Raw genomic sequence first — 17,145 nt, forward strand, 5'->3', positions numbered from 1 at the left:
GGGCAGTATGGAATTGAAGTGAATGGTTCGACAGCTGTCCAAGACGTGTGAAGGTCCCAAAGTGCCGAAGCCCCAAATGTGACTTTGCAAGAGTCATTTTTATTTCTTCTTGTATCAAATTTTCACAGATAGATGCACACAACTTGGCAACAGGAAATAGAAAGACGTGGAACTATGATTTTGTACAGAAAAAGTGTGGATGAAAGATCAAAGAAAAATTGTTATGCTATATTATATCGACCTTTCACAATTTTTTATAGAAGTATTTGAGTATGATCTGATATAATTGCATTCATATTTTGCTATAAGGTTCAGGATATAGAAATGGGATTTAATACATCAAAAACTAGAGAACCAGAACTACTTGCTATCTGTCACTTCATTGAATTTTAGAGCTATTCTGTATATTGTATACCAAATAACAGTGCATACTAGCAGACTTTAGTCCTACGCAATCTTGTACATATATGGAATAAAACTTCAATTGGTTGAGTTTCCAAAAAATGTTTCTCATCGTGCAAAACTGTGAATAAAAGAAGAAGCTGAAACAGCCTATCACTTGACACGTATTGCTGTTAATACAAGATAGTAGTTTATTCGTAGACACCACATCGTGCACTTATTTCGCAGGCTGACCAGGCACTTGTGCCAAAGTAAAGGGCATAATGTTGTAACCTGAGTTGATATATTAGAATCCCACGTTCAACAAAGCTTTCTAGATGCACACAGCCCCGTTGTGAATTTTTAGGCTTCACAAAGACAGGATAGACAGGGCTAGCACCATCACTTGTTCCCCCCGAGTCTAAAAAAAATAATTAAAGACCAGAACTTTACTCCATATCATGAATTATAGTTCATGTGATCGTACCCCATCAGAATCGTAATCCATGTCTTCTTCAATCAGGATCACAAGCTTTAGACAACTGTAGCAGAATCCGTCTTTGCCTTTAACTTGTACAAACTCTGAAGCACGACAGCAGTGACGGCACAATGCACTGGTGCAAGTAAAACAATGATGTTCTGAAGGTCTAAAATGGCAGAGAGCGCAAGTATGCCAATCTGAAAATGAATAATACAAGTTCACATCCCATTATATCCAACATATTCAATAAGAATAAAGCACACAAGAAAGTATATGAGATGATATTATAGTCTAAGTATATTAAATTAAACGTGAAGTTATTGAAAGTAACAAATGACGCAATCAATCCTTTTTGACAGGAAACCACTAAAAATGGATAAGTCAATTGTCATGTGTTTGTTTGCAAGCATAGAACTTTTCAATCGTAGCATGTGGCAGGGAATGTTGAGGTAAGAACATAGAGGCTAGACTTCAGACTAAGAGATAGATGCAACCTCACACTGTGCATTCCATGAGCAAATAATTTTTGGTTACATATTTGCTAGCTAGTTTTCTCACGCATTCACCAAAACTAGGGAGAAGTTTTGTTTTTGCACATCACTGAACTCTTAGGGGGAATAACATAAGAGTTCCCCCCTTCTCTGTCACCTTGTTCTACTCCTTTTCTTTCTTTGGCTTTTCCAATTATTCCCTTACACCTTAAAGCCATAAAATTTTTAGCTAATGAGAGGCTCACAGGGTCATGCAACCTGATCTAATATGCATCCATCAAATCACATCACCAGCTGCCACGGGGTTGCGGGTGACTTACCACAATTCCACTGGCTTTCGCTCTCCAAAAATGAATCGTCCTTTCCCACACAAGATGGATGATATGACTTTAGACATTGCCTGAAAACAGTAATGGTTAATAAAGAGTATTTTTGGTATAAGTAAACGATAATCATCATCCTACTTGGGATACGTTTGCCAGAAGAAGGGGCAAATCAATGGTAATTTGAGTATATTAGCACAAGGCAAACGCAAGAAAACCATCATTCCACATTAACCCAGCAATTTATACTTGTAGAGGAAGACATTTAGTGCATAGCCATTGTCTCAAACAACCAAACTTGCAGAAACAAAAGCAAATATAAAAAAATACAATAACAATTGTATACATTTAGACCCTATTAATAAATACCATTAGTCCCATTAAATTTGGCCTCTACTCGATGAATTAGTTTTCGCCAGTGCGTTTACCATGTTGTTTTTAGTCTAGATTTCCCTCTTCGGACATGCTACAACGAACCTCTTCAACCCCAACCAGCTAAGTCATCATTCTCTTAATTTATCTTCAATCGCCATCCCCACTCATTGTTGTATATGTCATTTCTATTTTTTATTCATTTTAGAATGGCAATACATCTTAGCATCTTCATTTCTTCATTCATCATATAGGCTTTTTGTCCTTTGATAGCTCAATACTCAGTACCATAAAGTATATGGAGTTCTTAACAAGCTGAGCTATTGCAGCACCACTCCACTTCATCTTAATTGCTTTAGTCCTATCATCATATCATCTTTAACTCCTCTGTTCAACCTAAAAACTTCAGATTCTAAAATACCCCTCCAAAATTCAAATCTACGATTCTAACCCTTTTTAGTCTCATCAACTAAAACTGTATCAACAGCGATTAACTATAGAAAGGGACCTTATCGTGAATATTTCATGTAAGCCCATCTATAACTAAGGCAAAACGACGAAATATTTATGGTCGAAATTGGTGCAAGATTAATAGAGAGAAGAAAATGACTACATCATCAGACATTCAACCTACTCCATCATAGGTTTTAATAATATTGATATTTGTTTCATAGAATTTTCTTTTTTCCTCTAGTAGGATTTTTCCATATTAATAAAAATCATCAATAAATTCATTTTTATTTTCTATCAATGGATTTAATAATATTGATATACCTATTAGTACGTGTCTCCTGGCAAAATAGAATATGATTTCGATGTACATTTACCATTAACCATTTTTTCATAGAATGATCTCTTAGTTTATAAAACAGTTTGGAGCTTGAGATCCAAAAAATTTACTTCAATTTTTCTTTATGCATGGAAACAATGCAGGTAATATTTCATTATATGCCTTAACTCGTGGAATCTAATGCACATTTGATAACATTCTGCTATTCTACTAGACCTTAGGAAAAACTGAACAAACGGAAACAAGAAATTTTTTTTTTATTTCTTGATAATTAAACCTCACAATTTACATCTATTTATACTACAATAATGGAGCCAAAAAAGGAAAAAACTATCTCCTAATATTAAAGAGTATTTACAGCCCTAAAATTATCAATCAACACCAACAAAGGAAAGATTTTGATATCTTTCCTTTATACACGATTTCGTACACTCCCCTCAAGTTGGATCGTAGATATTGATCATATCTAACTTGCTGATGAAATTGTTAAAAACTCGTTGAGACAACCCTTTGGTGAGAATATCCGCCCTTTGTTCCCTTTTAGGGACATATACCATACAAATGACCCCTTCTTCAACCTTTTCTTTGATAAAATGTCTATCAATTTCCACGTGCTTCGTTCTATCATGCTAAACTGGGTTGAGTGAAATGTTGATGGCTGCTTTATTATCACAATAGAGTTTTATTGGTAATTTCATTCCAACCTTCGATTCCTCCAAAAGTTTCTTCAACCATAGTCCTTCACATATCCCTTATGCAGCTACTCTGAATTCTGCTTTGGCACTGTTTTTTACCACTAAATTCTGTGTTTTACTTCTCCAAGTTACCAAATTTTCCCATACATAGGCACAATAACCTGACATTGATCTTCTGTCTTCTATAGATCCAGCCCAATCAACCTCTGTAAATATTTCTACTTCCTTTTTTTCACACTTCTTGAAGAATAATCCCTTTCCAACGGAGCCTTTTAGATACTTGAGAATTTTGTATGCTGCTTCTAGGTCAACTTTCCTTGGCGAATGCATGTGTTGACTCACAACGCTAACTGCAAAAGCAATGTCCGATCTGGTGTGTGATGGGTAAATTAACTTTCCAACCAATCATTGGTATCTATCTTTTTCTACTGGTTCCTGTCTCGTCCGTTCTTTTTCCACAATCTATAGGTGTATTGCTTGGTTTGCAACCAAACATGCCAATTTCAGTCAGCAAGTCAAGGATGTATTTTCGTTGTGATACGCTGATACCCTTCTTTGATCTTGCTACCTCCATACCTAAAAAGTACCGCATATGTCCCAGGTCATTTACTTCAAATTCGGAGGCTAGGCTTTTTTTTAGTTTGTTCATCTCAGTTATATTATCTCCAGTGAGGATTATATCGTCTACATACACAATTAGGATTGTTATTTTTCCAACTTCAGATTGTTGGAAAAACATGGTATGATCTGACTACCCTTGCTGATATCCTTGATTCAGCAACACTTTTGCAAACCGGTCAAACCAGGCTCTTGGTGATTGCTTGAGGCCTTATAATGATTTATTGAGTTTGCATACCCAATCTTTTCCATCCCCATTACTGAACCCTAGTGGTATTGTCATGAATACTTCCTCTTCCAATTTTTCGTTCAAAAAAGCGTTCTTAATATCCAGCTACTGGAGAGGCCAATCCAAGTTAACTACTAGAGATAGGAGAACTCGAATTGTATTCAGTTTTGCTACCGGTGCAAATGTCTCCAAGTAGTCGATACCATATGTCTGTGTGTATCCCTTGGCTACCAATTGAGCTTTACATCATTTTATTGACCCATCAACTTTATACTTTACATTAAAGACCCATTTACAGCCAATCGGTTTCTTGCCCTTTGGTCACTTCACCATATCCCAAGTTTCATTTTTTTCTAAGGCCCGCATTTCCTCCATTATTGCTTCTCTCCATTTGGGAACTTCCACGGCCTCCAGAATGTTCCTTGGTATTTCTGTATTGTCAAGGTTAGCAACAAAAGTACAAAATTTTGTAGATAGAGTTTGATAAGACACATATTTAGAGATAGGATGGAGAGTACATGACCGAGTTTGTTTTCTAAGAGCAATAAGTAGATCATCACTTGGAGATCCAGATTTATCAGATAGGATTTCATTAGGCCCTATCATCGGTTCTGACTCTTTTGGTGCATCAGGTGTGAGGTTTCCCTTATACTTTAAGTTCGGCCTCCTTGAGTAAACTAGTATTTCCTTGTCTTTTATTCTGCATCTCCCCCTGTATTCAAGTTTTGTTCTGTAGATGACATATTAAACGTGGCCTGTTCATAATAGGTTAGTTCGGGAGGATAGAGGTCGAAGTTGAAAAATTCTTCAAAGGACTTCTCTTCACTGAGATTCTCCCCCTGAAGAGAAGGTTTTTTGAAGTAGGGGGTTTTTTCAAAGAAGGTGACATCGTGGCTCACAAAGACCCTTTTTGTTGATGTATCATAGCATTTATATCCCTTGTGAGTAGGTGAGTATCCAATAAACATACATTTAAGTGCATGAGGGTCTAGTTTGTTTTGATGAGAATGAATATGGGTAAATGCCATACATCCAAACACTTTCAGAGGTAGGTTAGCGTTAAGACGAGAGGTAGGGAAGTATTTCTGGAATTTTTGAAGAGGTGAGCCGAAGGATAGGCTACGACTGGGCATTCTATTGATTAGATACATAGCTGTTAAAATGGCGTTGCCCCAAAATATTTTAGCATGTTTGTGGTGAACATTAATGCACGTGCAACTTCAAGAAGGTGTCTATTTTTCCGCTCAGGGACCCCCTTTTTGGAGGAGTACTAACACAAGAAGTTTGGTGGACTATCCAATGGTTTTGTAGATATTGATGTATTCTGTGCCGTTATCGGTGTGGAGTATTTGGATTTATGTTTGAAATTGTGTATGAATCATTGAGTGAAAGTTAATAAAAACAGAGCGAACTTCAGATTTTTCTTTTAGTAGATAGACCCAACAGACTCTGGTATGGTCATCTATGAACATGATAAACCATCTAGTGTTTGTTCGATTCGGGGTTCGAGAAGGTCCCCATAAGTCACTGTGGATCGTAGTAAAGGGTTTAGTAGGTTTGTATGTAGAGTTTGGATAAGAAGTACGCTGATGTTTCGCAAGTTCGCAATTTTCACACTGAAAATCAGCTAAAATTTTATTCGAAAATATTGAAGGGATTACACATTTCAAGTATTGAAAATTCGGGTGGCCTAGTGTATAATACCATAACAGAATTTCACTATCCCTAGAAATAGATGCTGACTCACAAATAGCAATTTTGTGTTGTTTACTCACATCAACCTCCTCAAAGTAGTACAGCCCCTCAAGCTATTTAGCACTGTCAATCGTCTTCCCCAACGAAAGGTCCTGAAAAATACAGTGAGATGGAAGAAATTTAGCAGAGTACTTGGAGTCTCTAGTTAATTTGCTAATTGACAATAGATTACACGATAAATTTGGAACATGTAAGACAGATTCAAGTGTAATACAGTTAGAGATCCTGACAGTCCCTTTTCCTGCAACAGATGAGAGGGAGCCATCTGCAATTTTGACTTTAACATTGCCAGCAGAAGTTGAATATAAAGAGAAAAGATGATAAGCGTCTGTCATATGATCGGATGCTCCGAAGTCAATTATCCAGGGAGTTTTTTATTTTGAAGTGGTACACAAGGCTTTAAAAAAATTACCTTTATAGGCTAGGGAGCTTGAATGATCACAAGGAATAGACTGACCGGAAGTTTGAAGACTAGAGAAAATTTGGTAGAGTTGCTCCAATTATTCGGGGTTGAATGCACCATTTTGAGTAGGATTGATCTTTGTCTCGATTTGATATCCCCCACTCCTAGTACCTTGCCTTGGCTTCCAACCAGAGGGTTTTCCATGTAGGTCCCAACATGTATTTTCTTTGTATCCAGGCTTACGGCAATGCTCACACAATCACTGACTTTGACGACATACCCAGGACTTCAAGCCCATTATTTTCTAGCCCAATATCTTTCCCAATGGTCCATCCAATAATCTGACTTTTTCCAGTAACTGGGCTTTTAAATGTTGGCCCATATGCTCCACTAATATCCGGCCCTTTTCTAGTAACTGGGCTTTTAAACGTTGGCCCATATACTCCACTAATATCCGGCCCTTTTCCTTTCATCACAAGGGCCAACACTTCACTGGGTCCATGAGATTCTTCCACCAACATCACCAGACGTCGTGCCTCTTTTCGTCGGACCTCAGAGAAGACCTCGCGAAGGGATGACAGTGGTGGCCGGCCAAGAATTCGGCCTCTAACGTCGTCTAGATCCCGATTTAATCCAGCCAAGAATTCATACACTCTTTCATTCTCAATCTTCTTCCTATACCGCACACTGTCGTCTCCACAGCTCCATTCTTCTCACTGCTGAGGTCAAGTTCCTGCCAAAGTGAGGTCATCTCCATGAAATAATCGGTAACATCTCTGTTTCCCTGCTTCGTTTGCCACAATCGAGTCTTGATTTCAAAGATGTGTGATGGATTTTCTGAGTCCGAGTACATTTCTCCACCGCATCCCATACCTCTTTTGTAGTAGGAAGGAAGAGATTAGTCTTTTCTATTGCTGGTTTCATAGAGTTCACTAACCAAGCGGGGACCATCGAGTTCTCTGACTTCCGTCGTTGCAGGAGTGCAGGATCCGTTGGTTTCTTCGTTTCATCGGTAAGGTAGCTTAGTTTTCCCTTACCATCAATCACCAACTTAATTGATTGGGCCAATCACAAAAATTTTTTCCATTCAATTTTTTGACTGTGAACTGAAAAGATGAGTTCTCAAAACCATGTGAACCAATTGTGGAGTTAACCTCTGTCTCGGTTTGGGAGGTGTCGGACATGACTGACCCCGTACTGTTGACGAGAAATTCTGCCAGAGGTTCCTAGGTTTAGACGATCATAGGCTCTGATACCATGAACAAACGGGAACGAGAAATTTTTTCTTTATTTCTTGATAATTAAACCTCACAATTTACATCTATTTATAATACAATAATGGAGCCAAAAAAGGAAAAAACTATCTCCTAATATTAGAGAATATTTACAGCCCTAAAATTATCAATCAACACCATCAATGGAAAGATTTTGATATCTTTCCTTTATACACGATTTCCTACAAAAACCAAATTGAGTTTTCCTTCCATTCAAATTATGTCATGGATGAATCTTAATGGTCAAATGATCAAACTATTTACAGTAAGATTTTTTGCAAGCTACATGTTAGCAAATATGATACTTGTAAAATGAAATAAATGATAATAGAAGGTTTGGAGTTTCAAAACTCAAAACAGTTGTTACAGAAAGGATACTCTTATATTCTATACAGGTTTTACTTAATACCCAACAAACTTAGAATAGGGTCGTTTAGATTTTAAATTACTAGTCCAAAATTATAGCCGCTCCTCTTCTAAAGCTGAAGCTATAAAATTTGGACAGAGTTTCTAACATGAATTGCACGGAAAAATGGCTTCAGTGCTGCTCCTCTATCCACAAAAACGAAATGTATGACTGTTACTAACACTTCATCATGGAACAGGTTATGTTTTAGTTATAGCTTCTATAAGAGTAAATACTGCCATATGTCTCAATATTGATCTCTCACTCAAGTTCCTGGAAGTCATAATAGGGTGAATCCATCATAATTTTTCCACTACAATAGTCAACCAAAACAAAAAGGAAATGCGTGAGAGACAATAAAATTATCAAAATAATCTAACTACATACATAAATGTGAGGCACTTATTCGAATAGGCGTAGAGATAAACATAAACTCACTTTAAAGACAAAGATCTGAAGAACATTTTGCAACAACAAAAAAAATCTCTTTTCTATGAAACCATCTAATACATCTTTTAATGCTACAAGTTGAAGTTCTGTCAAATTCTTCCTTCAGCAATGGAAGCGAATCAAGTAATAAATGAAATTTAAACTTGCCTTGTATACATAGAATGTATATGCAAGTGCAAATCCAATCATTACGTGGGTATATGCATGTGTATATCACATTTTGGACTTGCCATGTGAGCTGCCATGATTGGCCAAAAAAAAAAATTACTTTTAGGGCAAAACTAACATTATTGAAGCCATGGCCTCATTCATTCATTAAATTATGGTAACACAGGGCAATTTCACGCCGATCAAAGTAAAATTAATAATTGTTTTTCTTTATTTGTATATCACTATAATTTTTTCACAAGAAAATCTAGTAATAATATTTAATAATACAATTCATCTAAAGCAAATATTTAATTAATGAGATTATTCACTAGAGCTCTTATCCATATAAAGTAAGTTCTAAAAATTATTTAAGAAGGATCGAGTTGATGACAAAAAAGGAAAAGAGCTTTATTTATAAATCACATAAATTGGCCTTCTTTGTCAAAATCCCAAAACAATTCCCTTGTTTTCTTCCTCTTGTGTTCTTCGTTCCACCACTCCTGCAATTTCCACCATCTCCCCGCATATATGCCCTATTTGACATGGATTTTGAAAGGTCAAGATGTGATTTTTGAGAATAAAAACCGTCTTTTGACCTATTTTGATTTGATGATTTTCTTAAAAAAAAAAATGAAAGTGTTTTATTTTACTAGAAGAGCTAGAAGAGGAAGTTGGTCCAAGATGACTTCCATAAAAAGCTCTTCCGCAAAAAGCACAATCCCAAACCACCCAAAATATCTTATGATTTTACAATAGCACAAAGTTCGAATTATAAAGGAAGAACATAATGCTGAACTGAACAATTAATTAATGGCTCCTTCAAGCATAGCAAGCCCTTATCGATCATCTCTTCCGCATTTTGTCCCAACCCTGGCCCTATCACTCACCACCACTGCCATCACAAATACACACACAACAAAAAATCCTAAAATTCGTCGTGATTCGCATTCCTCCAAATACTCCAATAAACAATAGTTAGGAAAATAATCTAAATTAACTTGACCTCATTCTCCTCGTCTTCGTCCTCCTCCTATCCCATCCCAAGCCTCCCTATTACCACCACTCCCTCCTCCATTTTCCCTCTACTACTTCCTCCCCCCATCCCCATACACTAATTTTTTTCCTTCCATGCCCCTTCACGATTTACATTTACTCGGAACGTCCCATAGAGTTTCAATGGTCATAAGCAGATAATGCGACAAGGTCCCTAGCAAGAAGGGAAAGAGGAAGGGAGTGTTAAGGGCGTTCCTAAAGGCTAAATTGATTAGTACAAAAGAAGGCTTTTCAAAAGTTCTAGTTGCAGATTCTTTTTCATTTTGATCATGAAAAATGACCGTGTAAAAAAATCAGCCTATAAAGTTCAACCCACCAAGCTTTCAGTTAGATAATTTGTCCCCCTCTATCACTACCATTTACAGTCAAAGTCATGAAAGACTAGTTAACTACGGGATACCATGAAAAGAACCCAATTCGAAAGGTCCACAATCATCAGAATCCCTACTAAACCAATAAACTAGAATAAAAATGAAATTCTAATGCACCCAAGAAACAAGGATAGAAAAGTATAATTCTAATGCACCCAAGAAACAAGGATAGAAAAGTATAAAAGACGTCATTCATCGAAATCATATCATCGACCAACAAAAGAAACAAGTGTCTCGAAAGTGGGAAAATCTGTCTAAACCGAAGAATGAAGGAAAGGACCCCAGCTCTTAGCAGATAAACTCACTTATAGTCGCATACACGGAGCGCTCCTCCATCTTTGCATGCGAAACACCAGTCTTCAGCTATTTCTTCCTTGTTTATGATCTTTTTGTTAACTTTCTTTTTCATTGCTGAAAATCAAATGCAAGACTACACGAATTTACAACTTTCCAGCGTCTCTAGAGAACCGTGCAAATTTTCCTTTTCTTCAGCAAAAACCTTGATTTTCTTTAAAAATTAAAGCAGACAAATAAATATATGCATCAAACAAAAAAAATAAATAAATAAAAAGGCACTCCAAAAATATCGGAAAAAACACTACACTAAATTTGAAAATGGGCGTTGAGTTGAGATTTTTTTTTTTTTTTTTTTTTTTTTTTTAACGGTGGACAAATGAATAGTTAAATATTTTTTGGAATTTTTTTTTTTTTTTTTTTTTTTTTTTTACCTCTCCACAGAAATGATCCTTTACAGAAAACACAAAAGCCAAAAAAAAACAAAAACAAAAAACAAAAGGGAACTTGTTAATCTTCTCTCGAGAATGAACAACAGATTGAATTACAACGCCAACAATCTTGTTCGTGCATGTTTGCTTGTGTGTGTTAGATAGAGAAAGAGAAAACCTGAATGTGGGTTTAGCAAATCACAATGAGGGAATGCATACTGTTCTACTGTGGCCGGAATTCTGCTTTTTACAGAAGCATAAAGCCCTGAAATAAGTTTTGTCGTGGTTCCCTATGCTAATGCTCTGTTTGCCGAATGGATGTTCGTGAAATCCTGATTATCTGAATTGATTTGTCAAGAAATTAATTGTTGTGTTGATTAAGGTAATAAATCGTTTAGCATAGATTAAACAGACCAAATTTTACCTGCCATAAGTTGTAATCAAAGGGTGTGATACTGTGATCTACATTACTTTTGGAGTGCTGAAATTGTTCATAAAAATTGAATATTAATATTGAAATAATTCTGATGCAACTCTGTGTCTTTTTTAGAGAAAAAATTATCTATTGTCCTTCGATAATCCTACAAAAAAGAGGTTGGAGCTTCCTCCCCGTTTTACCTCCAGCGTGAGAATCAATAATCGTTTTTATATAAAGGATTACAAAAAATAGCAACGGTGACAGAGGAAAATATTTTTTTTGGAAAACAAAGATCTTTGTTACCTGACACGTCCATGGGGTATTTATAGGTGTCTGTCATCACGAAACCGTTGGACAGTTACCATCCACGTGTCATCATCAGTCTGCATCACGTAATCGTCGGGCAGTTGTCATCCACGTGTCCTCATGAGACCTACCCACTCCTCGGACGATTTTTTTCCATTTGTTCAAGGGTTATCCTGGTAGTGGGTTTAATGACAACCGTTACAATGGTTATTGGCCAGTTCCAATGTTGTTCGGGTAATCCGGATAACGGCGATTGGTCCGCACATGGCAGGAGTAAGACTAGCAAAGCAATAAACACTCTAATATGACGAGCGCCACCTGACATGCTAAAAGTTGTGTGTACCATATAAGCAAGCGAACGTAGCGTCGATCGAATTGACATAACGACAGTCACCTTATCATGATAGGCGCTACTCGACATAGCAGGGGTCTTCCAACATGGTAGGAGTTATCTTCTCTCTACCAGTCATCTCAGTTCATTATTTGTACCACGTAGTATCACTAGCCTCCATACCTCTTGTCGATTTTTACGTCAAGAGGTAGCGTTATTGGACTATATCGTAATTTATTATTATTATTTATTATTTTTTTATCGCGATGGATTGGATTTATACAAAGGTCTACAATTTAATGATAATCTATAAGTGAGACGACTCATGGACCAAGGTCTTTTGTGAACCATAGAATTTTCTTATATAAAGGGAACATAATCTCTTTTTTGTTTTACTTCTTCCTCCTTTCTATAAATTCTAAGCGTTTTTTCTCTCTGTATTCATCTCCAAGGTAATATCCTTATTCCCCTCTTATTTTTTCTAAGAATTCTAGTAGCTCGTCATTACTTTTCGATGTATAAAGTTATTCTGTCATTTTCATCGTCTTCTAGTCCAGAACGTTCCGATTCATCATCCTAGACGTCGAGTGGGGCGAGAATGGATATAAGAATGAGAGCGAAAAGGGGGTGGAAGCGGGACAATGGATCGACGACATCTGTCGGCCACCCCCTGGTTTGGTCGACCAGTTGGCCAATCGGTCGACCTGGTCTGTGGCCAACCAAGTCGACCAGCTCGATCGGGCGGTCGCCTGGTTAATCGACTAGACCTAGTCGATTGGTCAATCGAGGTTGCAGGATTGATCGGCCTCCTCATGCTGTTGATAGTCTTCCTGACCTTTCAGACCCTTCAATTTTCATTACATGTCCTTCTAAAAATCACATTGATTTTTCCAAGTCTCCAACCTTCAACTTTGAAATCGGTCGAGATCCTACGGGTAGTGTTGTAGTCCTTGATATTCCAAAGGGACCTAGTTCTTACAATTCCCCAACAAAGTTAGATCAATTGCTCGATAGGTACACACACATTGATGATTATATATATAGAGCCCCCAAGCCTAAAGAAGAGCTTCCTGGTCAGACCCTCGTGAAATTGCCATGTATAAGGATTGTTTTGCTGGAGGTTTGATGTTTCCTATTCATCCATTCTGTCTCAATTTTCAACTAATTTCATCTTACACCATATCAAATAAACCCAAATGCATGGAGGAAAGCACTGTACTTTTTGTACATGTGCCTTAGTGAAAAGATTGTGCCTTCCATTGAACTGTTAGGTGTGTGTTCGAGTTGCACAATTTATCCCAATACAATGTGCTCGTATATTTCACTACCAGTGTCCCTCTTTGCATTCCGAAGTATAGAAATTCCAATAGCGGGTGAAAATCTCTATTCTTCTTTGTTCAGCCTTCTGAGGGTTAATTTCCATTCAACAGTTATTGGAAAATCCCTCAAATTTGTCTTTTCAACATTCATGTTGAGCCTACTCCTCTTTCGAGTTCTCAAGTCCAACAACTAACCCGTATACCACCTCTTGCACCTCTCATCTCTCAAGTCTTAACAGTAAGGAAGATGTTGACAGTGGGGATTGGTCAACATGTTGGTAGGTCCTTATTTATAGCTCTTGATTTTCATTCTATATTTTCCTTTAATTGCTGGCACTTGCGTTTGACTTCTTGGTTATATGTATGCAGGTATGGACTTCGACTTGGCAAGAGTTTTGAGCTCACTACCTGAGCCTGAGCCCGCAAGCAATGAGGGGTTGTCTCATGCCCCACCCAAGAAGAGAAAAGTCACGAACAAGAAAAAGGGAAAGAATACTAGCAATGAGTCTCCTCCACCATTGGAGGAGCTTACGGGAGGAGTCCCACCGTACGATACGGAGAGGGAAACTTGAGTCCTGACAAGTTCCAATTTGAGAGCGATGGCTCTCTACTTCCAGATCTCAGATTTCCTCCTAGTCGAGGTGTGCGAGAAGTTGATATGGTCAATGCTTTTATTATGTCTGATCATGCCAGAGCTCTGTCTAGACATCGGGTGAACGATGTAGAGAAGGTCCTGGTGGTCTACAACGGAAGGGTACCCCCTTTTTCCATTTCTTCATTTTTATTCACATTTATACTTTTGAATTCGTGTAACAATCGTACTTCATTTCCACTATTTGCTTGATAGGTCTTAACAATGCAAACTTCCCTCGTCGAAGCTAGTCACCTCCTAACTACTAAATTAAAAGGTCTCGAGGAAGAGAAAGATAAGGAGGTGGATGATATCATGGAGGAAAACCTAGCCTTAAAGAAGTCTCTTGATGTTGTAGAGGCTTAGAGGAAAAAGATGGAATCTCGCATCAGTGAACAAGATTGAGAGATTGACAATTTGCGCTCTTCCTTGGCCCATACTCAAATCGATGCAGTAGATCGTTATAAGGCCTCTTCTGAGTATGTTAAGGACATGAACGATTATGAGGCAAAAATAATGGCAACCTCTGTTGCCCTTACAAAAGAGTGGATGACGGTCGAGCATCCATCCATTGATCCCTCGGACTATGATCGTTTTCTATTGCAACATACAGATAAAGAAAAAGCGGCTAAGCAGACTAAAACATTTAGGGACACCAACGTGCCACGGAGAGGAAGCAGAGAAAGTTCGAACCCAGAATGACTTAGCATTTTATTACTTGTTTAAGCTTTTCGTTATCCCTTGTCACAATTTGACTATTCAGTAGGTTTTTTTCTTGGTCCAGGATGTGGACAGGATATTATGCTTTGCATTTATTATGATTGATATATCGTGCATTCAGTACTATTATTGCTATTATTAATTTTCATCATTTCGAGATTACCAGTTTTTGACATTGTCATTTACCCCTTTTTTTTCTTTTTTGAGCAATTGTGGAGCATAGAGTGCTAATTGCAGTGATCTTGCACCTTTGCAAATTTTAACTTGAAAGCTCATTGCTAGAACATAGAGCGATTTTGAGCTAATCGATCTTTGATCCCGTTGCTTACTGCTGCCTTTAAACGCCTTAGGATTTGTTGAGCATAGATTTGATAATTTCGCCATTTACCCATTTTTGTTGGTTTTAAGAGTATACTATCAAATCGTAGAGCGATTTCAAGCTAACCCATTTTGTTGGTTTTACTGTTCACCGACATTCGTTGAATGCCTTCTTAGTACACGGGATCTGGTGATTTTGCCTCCTATCCATTTATTCAGTTTTGGAAGCTTACCATCTGACCATAGAGCAATTTTGAGGTAATCATTTTGTTGATTTTATTGTTCACCGCTATTAGTTGAACGCTTTCGTAAGGCACGAGATCTGGTAATTTCGCCTCTTAACCGTTTATACGGGTTGGGAAGCTTACCATCAGACCTTGGAGCAATTTCGTGCCAACCAATTTTGTTGGTTTTATTGCTCACCGCTATTCATTTGAACTCCTTAGAAACTTTAAGGGGTGTTCTGCAACTCATTCTTTAGTCAATTGTATACCCAACTCCTGTATAAATAAATAAATTTACCTAGATTTGGGAACTTAATAGGCGCACAGTGACGTCCTAGTTAGGTTGGCCCTTCCTAGCGCCCTCATCATCTGCCGCCATCTAGGCCTTTCATTAAATAATACGAATAATTACAACACAATACGCCTACAGTAGGCAATACATTAAGGACACTATAAGAAAATCCTAGCGACCATATTTACATGAAACACTTGCTATTACATTACAAAAGCTAGTAAACCATCCTAACAACTAGATTTTACAAAAGGTTTGGTATGAACTCCCTGCCCGTCAACCTATTACTTCTTGAGATGCTCGATGTTCTACAGCCTGCCCAGTAGCTTTCCTCTCGGGTCTTTTAGGATGTAAGCTCCTTATCCAAGATTGCGAATCACCTCGTATGATCCTTCCCAATTTGGCCCCAAGTTTGGATGGAGGGTGCCCTACTGCTACTGTCTCCCTTAATACAATATCTCCTAGCTGAAAAGTCCTTTGCCTTACTATTCGATTAAAGTATTCAGCAGCCCTTCGCTTGTACGCGCCATCCTTATAACCGCTTTCTCTCTTACCCCATCGAGTAGGTTGAGTTCTACACTGATAGTTGTGACGTCAAGATGTTTGACTTTTATCCTATCGGTATCGTTTAGGATTTCCACAAAGGTGACGGCTTCCATCTCGAAAAAGAGCTTGAAGAGTGTTTCTCCTATAGATTCTCGCGGAGTGGTGTGATATGCTCACAGCACATTTGGCAATTCGTCTGCCCAAAGCCCCTTTTCCTTTTCAAGTCTTGTCTTTAAATCCCATAATATCGCCCGATTTGTTACTTTTGCTTGCCCATTGGATTAGGGGTGAGCGATGGAAGTGAGTCTGTGGTTAATGCGATAAGTTTCACAAAAAGCCTTGAAGTCGTGGTTGACGAATTGTTTGCCATTGTTAGTTATAAAAACTCTTGGTATGCCAAACCTACATATTATAATCTTTCAAGTGAAACTTTGCACCTTGGCCATTATGATGGTGGCCAAGGGCTCCGCCTCGACCCATTTGGTGAAATAATTTATGGGCACTAACAAGAACTTCATTTGCCCCTTGGCTATGGGTAGAGGCCCTAAGATATCCATTCTCCACTGAAAGAAAGGGCATACCCCGAAAATAGTAGACTGCTATTCCGCGGGAACATGAATCAAATTTTCATGACACTGACATGCATCACACTTTCTCACGAACATTTTGGCATCCCGCTTCATAGTCAGCCAATAGTATCCCTGTCATAGGGCCTTGAATACAAGGGCGACCATTCCCTGATGGTTGCCACAGATTCCTGCATGGATTTCCAACAACACCTCATGTGCTTCAGTTGGGCCCGAGCATTTTAAGTGAGGCATGGTAAAACCTCGCTTGTAGAGCTGCTCGTCGATTATGGTGAACGAAGCTGCTCGAGTTTTCAACCTTCTGGCTTCAAGGACATCCTCTGGCAATTTATCCTCCACGAGATAATCAATTATCAGGTCTATCCAACTTTTCTCATATTCCATGTGTACCACGTTGATTACGTGCAGTACACTTAGCTGTCGCATGACTTGCACATTCGTTGTACTGGGTAGATTTTTCGGGTTTGTGGATGCAAGCTTGGATAA

The 17,145-nt window shown here is 38.0% G+C and overlaps 1 protein-coding gene across 4 annotated transcripts in view; it reads right to left on the reverse strand.

Annotated features, from left to right (window-relative positions):
- The window catches only part of LOC111387659 (uncharacterized protein At5g08430-like), a 20,972-nt gene extending 9,512 nt beyond the window's left edge, over nt 1–11,460 (reverse strand). The window contains exons 1-6 of one of the 4 annotated variants that reach the window (XM_023012239.1): nt 11,392–11,460; nt 11,146–11,307; nt 10,971–10,988; nt 10,548–10,750; nt 1,674–1,753; nt 869–1,059 (exon numbers count right to left, since the gene is read on the reverse strand). In XM_023012239.1, the coding sequence (XP_022868007.1) occupies nt 869–1,059; nt 1,674–1,753; nt 10,548–10,651 (375 nt within the window). In that variant the 5' untranslated portion in view covers nt 10,652–10,750; nt 10,971–10,988; nt 11,146–11,307; nt 11,392–11,460. The remainder of the gene's footprint in view (nt 1–868; nt 1,060–1,673; nt 1,754–10,547; nt 10,751–10,970; nt 10,989–11,145; nt 11,308–11,391) is intronic. The other 3 variants (XM_023012251.1, XM_023012246.1, XM_023012234.1) reach the window with 3 other exon arrangements.
- Nucleotides 11,461–17,145: the final 5,685 nt, after the last annotated feature.

Source organism: Olea europaea, chromosome 3 (assembly GCF_002742605.1).
Source record: "Olea europaea var. sylvestris chromosome 3, O_europaea_v1, whole genome shotgun sequence".
Classification (NCBI taxonomy): Eukaryota; Viridiplantae; Streptophyta; class Magnoliopsida; order Lamiales; family Oleaceae; genus Olea; species Olea europaea.